General features: G+C 35.9%; 1 protein-coding gene across 1 annotated transcript; it reads left to right on the forward strand.

The window, feature by feature from the left end:
• The first annotated feature begins 9594 nt into the window (after positions 1–9594).
• LOC118048383 (protein OCTOPUS) lies at positions 9595–12074 on the forward strand. Its single transcript, XM_035058032.2, has one exon. It carries the CDS (start codon positions 9757–9759, stop codon positions 11863–11865), a length of 2109 nt encoding a protein of 702 aa, XP_034913923.1. The 5' UTR covers positions 9595–9756; the 3' UTR covers positions 11866–12074.
• The last annotated feature ends 4655 nt before the right edge of the window (positions 12075–16729 follow it).

The raw sequence follows: 16729 nt of genomic DNA on the forward strand, positions 1-16729 counted from the left end.
CCGAGATCCATCTAAAAGGAACGGTGAAAGATTTTGGATCTTTCTTGCTTGTACATTTCATGTACATGCTTTTGTGCATATTTCATGGGCCTCAATACTTTAAAATAATAAAAAAAAAAAGGGCAAAAGCAAGAATCATCTTTACCTTTTTCCTATCTCTCACCCTTGAGAATTAGTTCTGCCTATGATTTTTCGTGCGATTTTAATATTAAACTACACGACTTGGCCACCTTTCTTGTAAGTTTCAAGGCATGTCAGTCAATAATGTAGCTCTCCTAGCACTAGTGATAACACTAGCAGAGATATGTTGGAATATTTGTAAATCCCTATGAAGGTATGCCTGGAAAATATGTTCTTGTACGTATGTATGACTTTGTCTTGCTTTAGTAACATGCCAAACTCGCAATTCTTTCTTGGGATTCCTTCACTCCACATGAATAATTACCATAGGTTTTTCGAACCTATGATTGCTAGAATTTTAAGGATTAGAAACTGTGTTCATGTACATCTAATCCCTAAAGATTAGGTTAATCATGGCCATTTTAGACTCTATAAAGAGGCCCGTAGGAGCGGCCGATACTATAACTCATGTACAAGCCCAAAAAACAAATCCCAGAATAAAGTGCCGTAAAATAGATTGATGATACAGGTTTGCACTGGGAAAGCATCAAGGATAGAGCCATCCCTGTATTTCTACGGGGAAGAAGCCTCATGGAGTAAATTGCGTCCTTGTCCTCCCTGAATAAATCAAGATAAAACCCTAGTGATGGGCAAAATGTGAAGAGAGTGTTGCACTGGTAGGCATGCGGGGTCCAAAACAGAGGCATTGTTTAAAGTGGACTATCATTTGTTACATTGTTTTTAAACTGGGAAAATAAAAAAAAGGCTCTGAATAAATATGAGCTGTATGTCTGTGTGGGGTAAAGGGCTCTCAATTAGACTGTCCTTTTTGCGTTCATATTTCTTTTGTAATGATGTGTTCATTACCTTTTGCTCTTTTATTCACAGTTGAATGTGGTATTTATTTGCAAACCCATTTTCTTTTCAATCCTCCTCTCCTAAAAGACGAAGAGGAAATCGGTTTAAGTAATTATGGACTATAATGTTTTAAGCCTTCCAGTAAGACAACATTATTGAATATAATGGCTTTGGCGAGATTTGTGGAATCTATTGGGTGCGCACGTTTATCTTTGCATTATTTGACAGGAGATGTGCCAAGCGAAAGCCACTCCTCATGTCCATGATTTTAAAGGCGAGCTCCACAGCTCCAAGGCCTGATAGTCATTAAAATAACCTAGTTCTACATGGAAAAACACTGTACCTCCTTATCTAGATACACTGTTAAACTGTTAACTGAAACAGTATGATAATAGTTTTATCTCTCCACTAGAACAATAACACTAGCTGCTTTTAAGGGCATTAAAGTTTTTTTACATGACTATTAGTTATTATTAAATTGATTATTAGTTATTATTAAATTGAACGGGAAGAAATAAGTATTTTTTTTTATCTCAATTGCACGGTGAAGCAACTAAAAATTGATCTCAACTGGTATTTTTGTATTTTTAAAATGGTTTTTTTTTATTATTATAATGTTAGCCAAGGGATAATTTGATATTTCATCAAGTATAAAAAATAATAAACAATTAAAAAGCTCATAAAATGATTAAATATTTTTAAAAGTAAAAATCTTAAAACTAGAGTCAATGCTTTTTCATCTTTTCACAATTTTTTTTCGTTATTATTAAGTAAATTTAGTGACAATTTGATATGTAGCTAAATAAAAAGAATTAAAGAGGACAGGCTCTTGTACAACACCAAAAGGCGGCGTTGGAGACACCCACATATTTGAGACGGTGCATGTGGCACCTCCCGGCATCCAAAAAATCCTTGTAATGAAAATTATTTTTTCAATTTTATTATTTAATAATTAATTAATTAGGAAATTGAATTTCATGATTTTATCAAATAGGGTGTTTGAGGTCTAATAAATTGGATCATGAGTTTGAAAAGTTAATACAACTTTATATATAAAAAATTAAAAAGAATTATAAAATGTTATATATAATATTTTATAATTCTCTTTAATTTTTTATCAAGATTATTTCAATCTCATGATTTGAATGATGATTTTTGCAAGATATCCCGGTTACCTTGATCCTGATTACCAAAATTATGTTTAAAAAAACACACTTATGATTGTTGAACATTTTTTGGTACATTTTCTATAGCTTTGACATCACTAGATTAAATCCATCTAAAAACAAATGAAAATTGATATCTATTTTTTTAAATTCAAAAACATTTTCATACGTACAGTCGCAGGCTGGCAGCCTTATTATAGTTCTAAAAGTAAAACTTGAAATGAATGAAACCTAAGAATTAGATACTCCATTTAATCATATGTATAACACCCCCCTATAAAGAGCAACAACTGTACATAGACGATCGAGGGATGATGAATTAATCAATTTTGTTACAGTAGAAGCACTATATATATATAGTACTGTCATCATAATTTCGAGTAATTAATGTACGTACGTAGCATCACCCCTCGGTGCTAACATGGATCATCCTGTGGTTGTGAACGAAGGATGCTTATGATCATTATTAAGGTTCTGTGTGCAAGAGGGATAATGAATTAATGATGCAAGGGAAGATCACAGCATAATTTTTGTACGTAGAATCCCAGACTTGAGTGATTTCCAGTAAGTAGTGATGCCCCCACAATATATATATATATATATATATATATATATATATATATATATATATTTTTTTTTAATCCGGGTGTCCGGCCAGTTTACGCGCACCACAATTAATCCTCGGGCTCATTGAATATCCTGCAAGTCCAGTAAACATGTAAGGCACCGCAGGGGTGACAAACGTGCACAAATAGGACTTGAACCCTGGTATAGAGAAAGGAAACAAGTCTTTCAACCAATAGACAATGTGTTTTTTTTTTACAATATTGGTAGCACTGGTCGTGGTATCCTTGTCGTGTGTGTGTTTTTTACAAGGTTTTGCAGTGCTATATTTTGTTGAGGTTTGATTTTGCATTTCATTTAGAATAATAGCAAAAGATAAAAAAAAAATTAATTAAAAAAGAGAAAACAATTCTCACTGCTTAAAAGCCTGGGAGAGACAGTATTATAGTAGTCTGACTGCAGAATCTTCAGTTCTCACAAAAGAACAGAAAACAAACTTAAAAAAATTGTCTTCCGAAATCCAAAGATGCATGTTTCGGATCCTCCTAATCTTCTGTTTGCATGCTTGGACAGTACTAATCAGTTCCTTTCCATGTCATCTCAAGGAAAAACGCGACACCATGTACAGAAGAGAAACTGCCCTTTCAGCAGACGTGAACCCTCCAATGGCTGAACCTGCTCTCTATCTCCCATACTCACGCGAGCCAAGGCACCATATCGATCGCTAGCTACACTACTCCGTTTTGGCATCCGATACTGCGTTGTAATTATGCGCAATGCTGCAGGGGAAGTACAGATTAAACAAAGAGAACACTGTTCTTGTTGCATTAATGACAATAATACACTAACATGTGTCCATATTGGACATCAACTGGTGAAGATTAAGCGACAACAAGAATATATCAAGTAATAGATGCAATAATGCAAACAATATTTCCAACGACCATAGCATATAACACAATGATTGATTGGAGAGAGACAGGCCGATTGCCCAGTTGTCTAATATACATAACTTTTGGTGGGGGCTATGTTGGACTACAACAGTGTAAACAACATGAATTTGCTACGCAGATTAGAGCACACATACACATCATACATGGATAAAGCTATTTGAAAAAATAGCTACAGCTCTTCTTCTTCTTTTTTTTTGGGGGGGAGGAAAATGACTTTGAAAATGGGTGATGGGATCATATGGGCGTGGGGCCACAGGCCACTAGGGAGAGAATTCTTGTCCCAAATCTTTTTATTCCCACTTAAAAACTTTCTTGGCACATGTCCACTTCGATACATGAACAAACAAAACCCTAAAAAGACAAACCCCTAAAGAGGATAACAAAGAGAGACAAGCCCTTAACCCTTGTTGTTCTTTAGATTAATAAATCGGTTGTGTTGAGAAAACACGAGGATAAAGGTAGAGGACATGGTTTCGCTTTACGAATCATTCCACGCACAAATTAATACAATTCCTATATGTTTGGCCTAGCTAGATCCCCACCACCGCCACCGCCATCACCAACAACAAATTGCATGGACCTCTCCCACATGCTTTGCTCACTTTTCATATTCATATCATATCCCATCAATCCTTTATAAAGACCTTGGAGGTGCTTGCTTGCATTATTGTCATCAATTTAAATCTACTTAACATATATTGATTATATGTAAAAGCGTAATTTCGTTGTAATTAAACAGATGCAAGTTTCAATCACTCATTATGCCGCTTACAAGGGTTTCTTTATATAGGAAAAATTATACAGAGAACAGTGTACTGTAGAAACATAAATCCTACTAAAATATCATAACACCACCAAGGAAGCCTCAGAATATGTTGCGGCTGTATATAGTTTTTTGGGTTTCTCCTCATTAATTGCAAGTGCCAGGGTTTGTTTCTGGGACCCTCGTGATGTGCAACCGAAAGAGGCTGGCGAATGGACCCATAAGGGAGAGATGTCCACTTGCTAAGTGAAGTAGATAGGTGGAGGCTGGAGCTCTACTTAATAAATAAAGTTGCCGGGCTTATCTCGTGACTCAGCGGCGGGTCGCATCACCTTCAAGGCTTCAAGCCCCCCGCGCATGCATGTCCTTCCATTGAAGGTGCATCTACATTAATCGTTCGTTATGTTTTACGAGAATGTTAGCATTGATACTTGTATACTGCACTAATGGTGGTGAATCAGTCTTTCTGCGGCTTCTTTTTTCCTCCTTCTGGTTTTAGAACGATGGTGAATCATTCTTCAATCAATATTGATGGTTCTAACTTCTAATCACAAATTAAATCTTAAAAGATTGTGATTAACTAGAGTGAATATATATATAGCCTAGGGCTCAAGGGAACCTTCCCACCTATTCTTGTTAGGATCATAGCCTGGAATGCTGCCATTGATGACACATTGAAGCAAAAGAAATCAAAGAGTGCATGCAACAGTGGTATCCCGCTCCATGTGAGTTGAGTTAAATGGATCTGTCAAATTGTCTGTTGTTAATTGTATAGAACCGAAATATTAAAGGACCTTCTTCAGACCCTGGTTTTGCTACAGCATGTAGGTAATGGTTTTGTATTCCATTTTCATGTAAGCTTACCTTGATTCATGTATTGTGGTAGGATGAACTCCAGTTTTCTTTTGATCAATCAAAGCTAATTCATTTATCAAAAGAAAAGGAAAAAAAAATTAGTCTCGCGGTTAAGGGTTGGTTTTCCTTTTCTTTTTCTTCAAGTTTTTTATTTAATTATTAACCATGAGTTAAACTTAGGTTTTTTAAAAATAATTTTTTATATGGTTGCAATGACATTTATATTTTCGTCCAAAAAAGAGACAAAAGAATGTACAAATGAAAATATGAATATATAAAGATAAATTCGAAAACAATTTATTTTCAAAATTCAATTGTTCAAGAATATATAAAATCGGGTCTGAACTCTTCACGATCATGTCCATGTCACATGGAAGACGCCCCATGCCGTCCCTTCAAGACAGGGTTTGTGAAATCCCTATTATTATTTTTTTGCTTTTAATAGAAATGGAATTTACCATGATTAATTAATTATTCTCATAAAATTAACCAAAAACTCTAAATACAAATCTATAGGAAGATTCATGAAGAAAAACTCACCATTCCATTGTTTTTTGCTTATGTCGCATCATCATCAAGACCAACATCCTACACAAGAAAGTAAATTAATAATAACAATCAAATTATCCAGAAATATCTTTATTATAATTTTTTTTTCTACTTGGTAAAAAATGACGGGTTCAAGTGATGAATATGGATGGATTCAGTACTCTCAGCAATCCAGGCAATGTTATCTTCTCCTCTATGCAAGCTGAGTTATGGGCTGCTTATTAATTATGCTTGGCGAGCACTAGCTAGGCTATCAGAAGGTCAGGTTGATTCGGTGGTGGTAGCCACCGGTCTGTTTGCTGCATGCAGAGGAGGAGTTGAAACTCAAAGCATACGTAAGTAGCTTGTGTGACGAGTCGTTGTGGGTTGAATTGTGCAGGCTAGACTTATTAGACAACTAGGATTTCTTGTCATCTAGGCCATACCCGAACGACTACAGTGTCATGTCGTTTGTGTCTGCCTGGAGCGATGGTTACTCCCGCTAGACTGCAGTGTCCTTTGCCACACGTGAGAATACTATAATGCAACTTTCAAATCACATGCATCTGCATAGCTTTCGAAATAGACAGATACATAGCTGCCCCTACCATCAAGTAGGTGAGTATATTATGTGGGCCTATGTTTTGTGGTGTTTGGATACGAAGACGTGACTACCACACGCTCTGTATAAATACTCCGTGATCCTAATCGATCTGTCTCAATCTGGAATGACAAGAATAACCTGTGCTATACGAAATAATGTACTCCTCTATTTTAAAATACCTCTCCTGCTGCTCTGCAATATACGTAGACAAATGTACTCTCTTATTTGCTTATTATTCTTTCTATATACGGTATTTTCTTGCCCAAATTTTACTGCCAGCGCACCGTTCCAGCAGGATTCTTGTCGGGTTTTTTTTCCACTGAATTTTTCTTGTCTGGATACTACGTAGTGTGTGTGTGTGTGTATAAATGTACAACCATAGAAATTTTTTTGTTTTAAGATGTTTTTGTTACTTATTCATATAGAGTTTCCTTCCTACCGCACAACACATTTTCATTATTTAGTTTTAATGGATTGATTTGATAATTAAGAAGAATATATATTTATAAATTTTGCTAATAACAATACCAAAAAGTTCAGACTTTTTTTTACATTAAAAAAAGTTAATTCAAGTATAAAACTAAATAAAAAATCAACAAGTACCTCTACATATCTCAAAAGAGTATTAATATTATACGTGTGTCAAATATCATGTGAATTAAGATCTAAGTGATCAGAATATGTAAAATATAATAAATATATATTTAATAGAAAATGTAGTTCTTTAAATATTATTCTAGGCGTACTCATTAAAACCGTGAATCCAATCAAATCAACAAACCAAAGCTGTTTTATAAAATCAATTGAAAACTTTTTCTTATTAAAACTAAATCTAGCCATAAAATATATGTGCAACGAGTAATTAATTATTTCGCATATGAAAAACATCCCGTGTGTATAATACATATATATGTATAAAACATTAGTAGAAATATTTTCAAACTAATTTATTATAAATAAATTTATATTAATAAAAAAAAACATTAAAAGAAGAAGGAAAGTGATCAAGAAGCGACAAAAGCAGTGTAAAACATTGACATCAAGAAATTAGATTTTGCGTGAGATGCATGTTTATTCTTCACATTTCAGCTCTTTATTGGATTATCTTAATATATATCAGGAATTTTACTTTTAGGCAATCCTCTTGTAATGTACAGAAATTAATATCAGGAATATTTTTTTCCTTCTTCCCAGATCTCAACTGTTCCTATTCAGAACGGAGCCCCAGAACCGGTAAGCTGGCATAGAAATTGGCACCTTTTTTTGTTGTCTCCCTTTAGTAAAAGGAAGAAGACACCTAGTAAAATATACAAGCTTTTGTTTGCCTGCGAAAATGAAGTTATCAGCCACAAATGTTGATTCCATCGTCGCTCTCTTTAATTGACTTTACAGATCCTAAAGAGAAGCAAGAATTAATCAATTATATATTTTCCTCAATTACTTAATTAATAAATAGGATCTACTCAATCATGCATGCATGCCAAGTTGTTGTTTAGAGAAGAGTCACAGGACGGGATTTGATTGCAATTATATATTTTCCTTCTGGAAAAAGGAGTGCTTGTTTCGGAGAGGCAAGTTTCCCTCTGGAAGAAACGGGCTGGGGAGCCTGTACGGAGCTCTCGCCTAGCATGCTGCCATTCCTTATTCGTGTCTCTGATGGAGCCCTTGTAAGAAGATGCACCATTTATGAATCCTTTTTACCAAATACAAGCTCAGAGTGATCAAAGCCAAGCTCAGAGTTTCATTTCTCCGACCAAACCAGTATGGAAATCGAGAGGACATAAAAGGGGGGCAAAACTACATCTATTTACGTACGTACATGGTTTGAATAATGAAAGGTCCAAATGCCAAAGTAACTCTGTTTTGGTTCTTGAGACTGACCATCCTCCTGTCTTGGTTTCTCTTTCGTGTAAGAGCATGACAAGGAGAGTACATAATTCGTGCACGCACCCATTGGTGAAACATACAAGTTGGTGGCACGAAATAAATCCGAGAGGGAAAACCATAAGAAAAAACAGATTTATCAGCATGTCTGGGAGAAAAAGAGAGCAGGAAAAACAAAAAGAGCCACAGACAGGAAAAAAAGAAAAAGTGAAGATGGAAAAAAAAGAGAGAAAAAAAGAAAGCGAAATGAGAGAGAGAGAGAGAGAGAGAGAGAGAGAGAGCACACAGCGTCTCTCTCTTTTTCACCACCTCCCTCTAGTGATGGCGTGGTTTGCTTTTGCTTTTTCTCTCGACAGGAATCTTTGAAAATCGAAAGGCATCCTTTAAGTAAAAAAAAAAAAAAAGGGGGAAATATCCCGATAAAAGAAAAAAAAAGAAGAGTTAAAGAAATTGCGAATCGAAAGACATGATCCCGTTCATGGTACCATGTTTGATCAAGCATCCGAAATCATGATGGGTTGTTTATTGATTTTCTGAGAGCTTGCAAAATGGAAATTCAAGAAGGGTTGCTATGATGCTGACATGATCTGCAAGTATATTTAGAAATTGAATTTGGATTTAATTAATCATTTGTTTTACTATTTTAATCACATTTATTGGTTTAACAAGCACCCACCTTAAATGAATCTTTCCTTAAATTTTTATTTGAAAGTTCCCTAAATAAAGTGTATATTTGTGATTGTAGTTTTCAGTATTTTTTAAAATAATTTTTTATTTAAAAATATATTAAAATAATTTATTTTTATTGTTAACACCATTATATCAAAACTATTGAACCTGAACCTGAACCTGATATTATGCTCATAAACCTCTTATTTTTCATCAATAATTATTACAAATTGAACTAGGATTCAAACCTAAAACTTGATATTAACAAGGTTGCATTATCTAAAAGTAGGATCGGGGGCGGTCCTAGAGCTCCGAAATGATGAGTAATGAATAGAATTTGGGCATGCATATTAGCAAGCTAATCCTTGTGAATTAGGAATGGAATGGGTCTAAGCTTGATTAAGAAAAGAGGTTATCCAGGGATTAACACTATCAGATCCAATTGTCAAACAAAACTGAACCTGGACATCTAGACAGACTGACATGAAATTAAGGATGTAGAGTAATAATAGCCCCAAAATAGTCCTTTCACAATCGAGTGCCCCTAGGCTAGAGAATTTAGAAAAAATAAAATAAAAGACTGTCTGAGTGGGGCATTCTAAATTCGTCGCGTCGATTTTCTTTTTCTTTTTCTTAGCATTTCTTTATTTTTCCCGTTGATTCCATCATTTTTTCTCACTCCCCCCTCCCCTAACTGTCCGTTGGAACCAAACAGAAAATCCTCCCCTCCCTCTCTCTTTCTCTCTTTCATTCTAATATGAGCAGAGGGTGCATTACACACCACCACCGGTTATGAATCCCACCACTGAACCACCACAACTTCAGCCACCCCAACCACCGCAACCCCACCGTCATTCCACTTCTTGTGACCGTCACCCAGAAGAACATTTCACTGGTTTTTGCCCTTCATGCCTCTGCGAACGTCTTGCCGTGCTCGATCCCAACACCTCCTCCGCCGCTTCTTCTTCCTCTTCCCGCAAACCCACTGCCACCGCCGCCCTTAAAGCCATCTTCAAGCCTTCTCAACTGTCTATTTCCAGTAATAATAATAATAATAATAATAACAATAACAAGTCGTCTTCATTTTTTCCTGAGCTCCGCCGTACAAAATCCTTTTCTGCCTCTAAAAACGAAGGGTTTTCCGGGGTTTTTGAGCCTCAAAGAAAATCTTGTGACGTTCGAGAGAGAAATACTCTTTGGTCTCTCTTCACTCAGGACGACGAGAGAAACCCATCTGTTAAAAAAGAGCCCTTTAAAGGAGGACCTGAAATTGAGGCTGTTGAGCCCAGAATTTCTTGTTCTAGTGTTCGAGGTCCGGTTTTAGAGGAGTCTAAAGAAGAAGAAGAAATCGAAAGCGAAACCGACACTGAAAATGAGAATGCGAATACCAGCGTCAGTGCCAATATTGGTGGAGATATTTTGGTTAATGGGGTTTTAGAGGAGTCAAATTTGACTGCGAGAAATTCGAATGCAAACCCAATTGATGAAATTATAGAGGAAGAAGAAGACGAAGACGAGGACGAAGAAGAAGGGATTGTTATAGAGCCAGAGCCAGTTCACGAAACAGTTTTGGAGGAGCTTAAGACCATGAAGGACCATATAGATCTTGATTCGCAGTCTAAAAAAACCTCAGGGAGGGATTTGAAAGAGATTGCTGGTAGTTTCTGGTCTGCTGCTTCGGTTTTCAGCAAGAAATTGCAGAAATGGAGGCAAAAACAGAAGCTTAAGAAGCAGAGAAATGGCGGTCCTGGTTCAGCTACCTTGCCTGTAGAGAAGCCAATTGGGAGGCAGTATAGGGAGACTCAGTCGGAGATTGCTGATTATGGGTTTGGTAGAAGGTCTTGCGACACGGATCCGAGGTTCTCTCTTGATGCTGGGAGGATTTCTTTTGACGATCCTAGGTATTCTTTCGACGAGCCTCGTGCTTCTTGGGATGGATATCTGATTGGAAGGACATTTCCAAGAATGCCTACAATGGTATCTGTCGTTGAGGATGCTCCTGTTAACGTTGTTAACGTTGTTTCAAGGTCTGATACTCAAATCCCAGTTGAGGAACCGCCGCGAATATCTATGAATTCAATCAATGAAGATGATGAAGATGAGACTGTCCCTGGTGGGTCTGTCCAAACTAGGGATTATTACTCGGATTCTTCATCGAGGAGGAGGAAGAGTCTTGACAGGTCTAATTCTATTAGGAAGACTGCTGCGGCTGTGGTGGCTGAGATTGATGAGTTGAAGGCTGTTTCCAATGCTAAGGTGACACCGGCAACTGTGGATTATATCCATGGACCTAAGCTGGTGGTTCCTGATAGGGATTTTAGGGATTCGAACTCGAATTCTTTGAGGGATGATTGCTCTGAGAATTTTGACATGGGGTTCAGAGACAATGCATCTGTGGTGGGGAATGGTGAAAGGAAAGGGGTCAAGAAACCTCGGAGATGGAGCAAGGCGTGGAATATTTGGGGTTTTATACACAGACGAAGTGTTAACAAAGATGAGGATGAGGATAGGTATAGCAGAGCAAATGGGGTAGAGAGGTCCTTTTCAGAGTCTTGGCCAGAATTGAGAGGGGAGCGAAATGGAGATGTAAGGGGGGGTTTTAATCCGAAGATGTTGAGGAGCAACAGCAGTGTTAGTTGGAGAAATTCACATAATTTTGGCGGTGGATCTTTTAGCAGTGCAAGGAAGAGCAGTGCTGAGACTAACGGGAATGGGAGAAAGAAGAGGGATGAGTTTGTGTTGGAGAGGAACAGGAGTGCAAGGTATTCACCAAACAACATGGATAATGGACTGTTAAGGTTCTACCTGACGCCGTTGAGGAACAGTCGTCGAAATGGTTGGGGGAAGAGTAAGTCCAGTCATGCACAATCCATTGCAAGGAGCGTATTGCGATTATACTGAATCGGCAAGTCCATAAGGTGTTTCTTTGGTTTAATGTTAATTTTGATGCATTTGTTGTGTAAGCGCACATGCCTAATGTATTCTTCATCTGTTGGTTGGTTGGTTGGATAAAAAGCACCCCTAAATTTGTTGCCTTTACTGTGAATTGCATTGCTTCTTTTCAATTATTCTAATAACAAGAGATTTTTAGTGTTCTTTTCTCGGTGTCTCCAGTCACGCTCTTGTTAATTGCTGAATTCTTCTTCCCGTCTCGCGTTTTGTTATTCTGATTTGTCTTTTTACCAGAACTGGTTAGGACAGAGAATATGCGTGCCTGCCTATTTGTGCAGATGTTCTTGCCCTTGAATTTAGTTGGTTTTTTCCTTCTTCTTTTCATCCTTGTCCTACATAGCAAAGATTTTGCTGATGGACTATGCGAAGGCTGCAAGGCTGCTTCAGACATCTTACTTCAAATATTTGACATAGTACATATTCTTTGGGACAAAAGAGTTTCATGATGTGGGCTCATGCTCCCTTTTGTCACTGTTTCCAAATCAACAATGTACTGCCAATTCATTCAGTATTGACTAACCAGGCAACTTTTTGTAATTTAAGTAAGGTTTCTCTGATTTCTTTGTTATGATCCTGGAGCTTCAATGGTCCTCTGCGCTGATAATACATTTGCATGAACAGATAGAAGATTATGTCAACATTTATTAAAAACATTTGTTGTTTCTTTCTTCGTCTCTTGTTTTTTTCCCTTGTATTTGGAGTCCATTCCTTCTGTGCTCAACGTCATATCCAATTCAACTGACATGACCATCTTTTATATCCTGTGATTTTGTTAAATTATCCCCCCATTGGTGGTTGAGTCGGAACTTAGGATCACTTGGGGTTTGTCAAAAGATGGCAGATTTTCCTGTAATGCAAGTGCATGAACTTGTTGTGAAGTCATTACAGTGTTTTTCCTCTCCCGTGGAATGCTCTGCTCACAGTTTTGTGGTTTTGCTATCTACCATGGTGGATGAGTTCCAAACAAGTATGCCTTGCACAAGCGTAGGGGTTTGTCTAATTACACTCCGCAGTTTTTTACTCCATTCTTTTCCGGCGGTGGCTGTTCCTTTCTGAAGTTGGAATTGTTCCTTAACAAAGCCATGGAGAGAGCTTGAAGCTTCTGTGGTATTCCCTTTTTCCTGCAATTTTACATGTGGTTTTACTTTTACCATCTGCATTTTGTGAATGTCAACCAAACGTCAATCCAAAGCCTAAACTTGCAAAATGAAGACAAGGAAAGAGCTTAAAAGCCCTTTAAATTATCTGTGAAGTATTGCCAAATAATCCAGCCATAACGTTTACTAGTGGTGGGCTACAAAACATGCTCCTTGAACATCAGTAGGGCTCAAATCCCATTACCAGAACAGAAATCAAGCTAAGCAATGATTATTTCATATGATTTACAAGATTTTTGTTCTTGTATTTGGACATCAAACGGTCTACCCGATCAAATCAAATAAGATTGAGATCATGCTTTCTGCTTTTTTTTCTCTATATCTGCAAAAGCTCCATGATCAACAAATTTGCCTCTAAAGTCAAAAGGTAACTAGAAAAACATCCCAGCATGTTCTCCTTCATGGATGATATAAAGAAAGAGAGAGAAAAGAAGGGAATGGCTCGAAAACCAATGAAGTATCAAGTTATTACTTGCCCCATTAAGGCCTAACTTTGAAGAGGGCAGTGACACTCATAATTTTTATATATTGCTTCTCAAGAATTGTGGGCTGTAATGGGTAGTAGCTCATTTTGTCAACGGTTTTATACAGCCCTTGTATAATTTTAACGCAAAAACATGCACTTTATTTTTGTTTTCTTGTGATGTTTTGGAATTCGGCTATTTTTTTGTTTTGTTTTTAGTGTTCTTTTAAAACAATATTAACAAAATAATACAGTTGATTTTTTTAATAAAATTACACAATTTATAATTGATATAATTAAGACAATCAATTTTTATAATTTTTTTGCTATTTAGAATAACGATACCCTTTTAAAAAATATTAAATGATGAGAAAAGAGGGGGGAAAAAAAATCTCAGCAATACATTAAAACTTTGATGACGATACTACTAATATCATCAAAAATATCTTAACAAAATGAATCCAACAACACTAAAAAAATCATAAATGATGACTTGAGTGGGTTACACTTGCCACAAAAAACAAGTTTATCTCTCATGTCATCGTTATTTAATGTCATTAAATTGGTTTTGTTAAGATCTTTTTAATAGTAATTGCAGTGTTATAATATGATTTTCAATGTATATTTTAGATTTTTTTTTTTCCTTTCTTTTTTTTTTTGTTTATTTAATATATATTTTTTTAAAAAATATTACTATTATAAATAGCAACAAACTATAAAAATCATGTTTTTTAATCCTAACACAAATACAAACTGTGTTATTTTACAAAAAAAAAAATTATGTGTACTATTCCATCAATATTTTTAATTAACTGGACTTTATTTTTATTTTTTTAAAATCCCTGGAATTCGCAACTGCATCTTAACTCTGTTTTTTAGTGCCCAGTGCTCATAAATAAATCCCTCTGTAACCCCATTCAAGCTTTGGTTCCTTGAGAAACCCTCTACTGCAACATAAAGTTTTATTTACCATCTGTGTCCCAAATTTTATTATTCTTCATAAATTTCAAAAAGTTAACAGAAAATTAATTTTGAACAACTTTTTTTTTTCTAGTTTTATTGATATAAAATTTTAAAAATTAAGTTTGAGAAAATTTAAAGTTAGTATTTCTTACGACTCGTTTTGTTAATTTTTCTACAATACAAAATTTGTAAAAAATAATTAATTAAACCAATGTTATGCTGAGTTTTGAAGAGTTAAAAGTTCTCATATTCTTATATATGATTAAATTTTTTCAATTCTCGATTACCAGTAGCATGCATGAAAGTAATTGGATGGATTATCTCGACTCACCTTTTTATCAAAATTAATTAATTAATAAATAAAATTGTAATGTCAAATAAATACACGTCCTGCAACGGGCTCAGCTCACTGGCAAAAGCACCTCATCTGCAATGGATTTATTCGGCATATCAAGCCCATCTACCATCTCTCACACGATCTCCAAGGACAGAACGCTAAGAATCTGAGATAGCAGAAATGCAGAATGCCGTAGGGGTTAACTGGGCAAAGCTCATCATGAAGCGTGCTCCCAGAAATTATTTGAGATTCACCATAAAATAATTATGGCACTCATCATTTTGTGTTAATGGCTTATTGGTGAATCAGACTTGTATAATAATTTGTCATAAGATTCAATGTAATTCAAGATAGGCTTTTTTCCAGAGGGAAAAGGTATTCTATACAATAGTCTTAAAATTTGTTAATTACTAAAGAGGAAAATATATTTTTTATATTTTATTTTATTTTGTTTATTATATAAAAAATATTTTATCTTATATATCATTACTAAATATAATTTTGTTTTTATCTATTTTTACTGTCTTTGTTTTTTTCTGTCGCACCATGGCAGTAGCGTTTCTTATGCCAAAGAACAAGATGCAAACCAAGCTTTAGATTGCTTTAAGAAATTGGAGGAGGTTTTTGGGTGAAAGCATGGAATAAGATCTTACGATGCTTTTATCAAAGTCAATCAGTTAGAAAAAGCAGTTTTTTTTTCCGATTATTTTGAAACAGTAGGTATCTTGCCTAATTTGCAAACATATAATATTTTGATCAAGATTTCTGTTAAGAAGAGACAATTTTTCAAGGCATGGATTGGATGTGGGGTAAAGATTTAAAGCCTGATGTGTATAGCTATAGTACTATGATTTGTGAGATGGTTTAAAATGCGGGTTTGGTAAGTGCACTTGAGGTGTTTGATGAAATGTTTGAAAGGGGCTTAGTTCCTGATGTGATGTGTTTTAGTATAATGAATAATGATTGATCGGTTTTTCAAAAAAGGAGAATATGTCAAGGGGAAAGAGATTTGGGAGAGGTTGGTTAAAGGGTCCTGTGTTTATTCAAATGTGGTTTCGTATATTGATATGATTTATTGGGTTGTGTAAAATGAGGAGGATTGATGAGAGCTTGGAAATGTGGGAGAGGATGAAGAAGGAATGGATTCATTTCAGTATAGCAGCTTGAAATGTGGGTTATGCGAGGCGGGAAATTTTGATGGAGCTGTGAAGATTTATAAAGAAATGGGGGGGGGTATATTTCTCAAAAGAAAACAACTTTGAAGAGTAATCGCAAGGTTGTTAGTTACAACATATTTCTTAGAGGATTGTATGAAAATAGGAAGGTTGAAGAAGGGGAGTGGAGCTGTTTCTGTTTGGGAACTCATGCGTAGGAAGGGGAGTGGAGCTGATTCTACTACTTATGGAGTTTTGATTCATGGGTTGTGTAAGAATGGTCATTTGAATAAGGCGTTGACGATATTGAAAGAGGCAGAAGATCAAAGAGATAAGCTGGATGCTCTTGCACATTCCTCGATGGTTGATGGGTTAAGCAAACAAGGAAGAGTAGATGAAGCTTTGGGCATACTGCATCAGATGGATAATCATGACTGTAAGTTGAGTCCTCATGTTTGCAATCTATTGATTAAAGGGTTTGTCCGAGCTTCCAAACTTGAGCAGGAAATTCACTTCTTCAGGGAAATGGAATCCAAAGGTTGTTCTCCTCCTCTTGTCGTCTATAACACTCTTATAAATGGTCTGTGCAAGGCAGAAAGATTCTGCCGTGCATATTCTTTTGTAAAAGAAATGCTAAAAAAAGACTGGAAGCCAGACTCGATCACTTATAGCTTATTGATGGTGGCCCTCGACTTGTGGCGCCAAGCTCTTGACAAGGGTTTGGAGCGGTAACATTTTG

The sequence above is a fragment of the Populus alba genome, chromosome 6, assembly GCF_005239225.2.
Source record: "Populus alba chromosome 6, ASM523922v2, whole genome shotgun sequence".
Lineage (NCBI taxonomy): Eukaryota > Viridiplantae > Streptophyta > Magnoliopsida > Malpighiales > Salicaceae > Populus > Populus alba.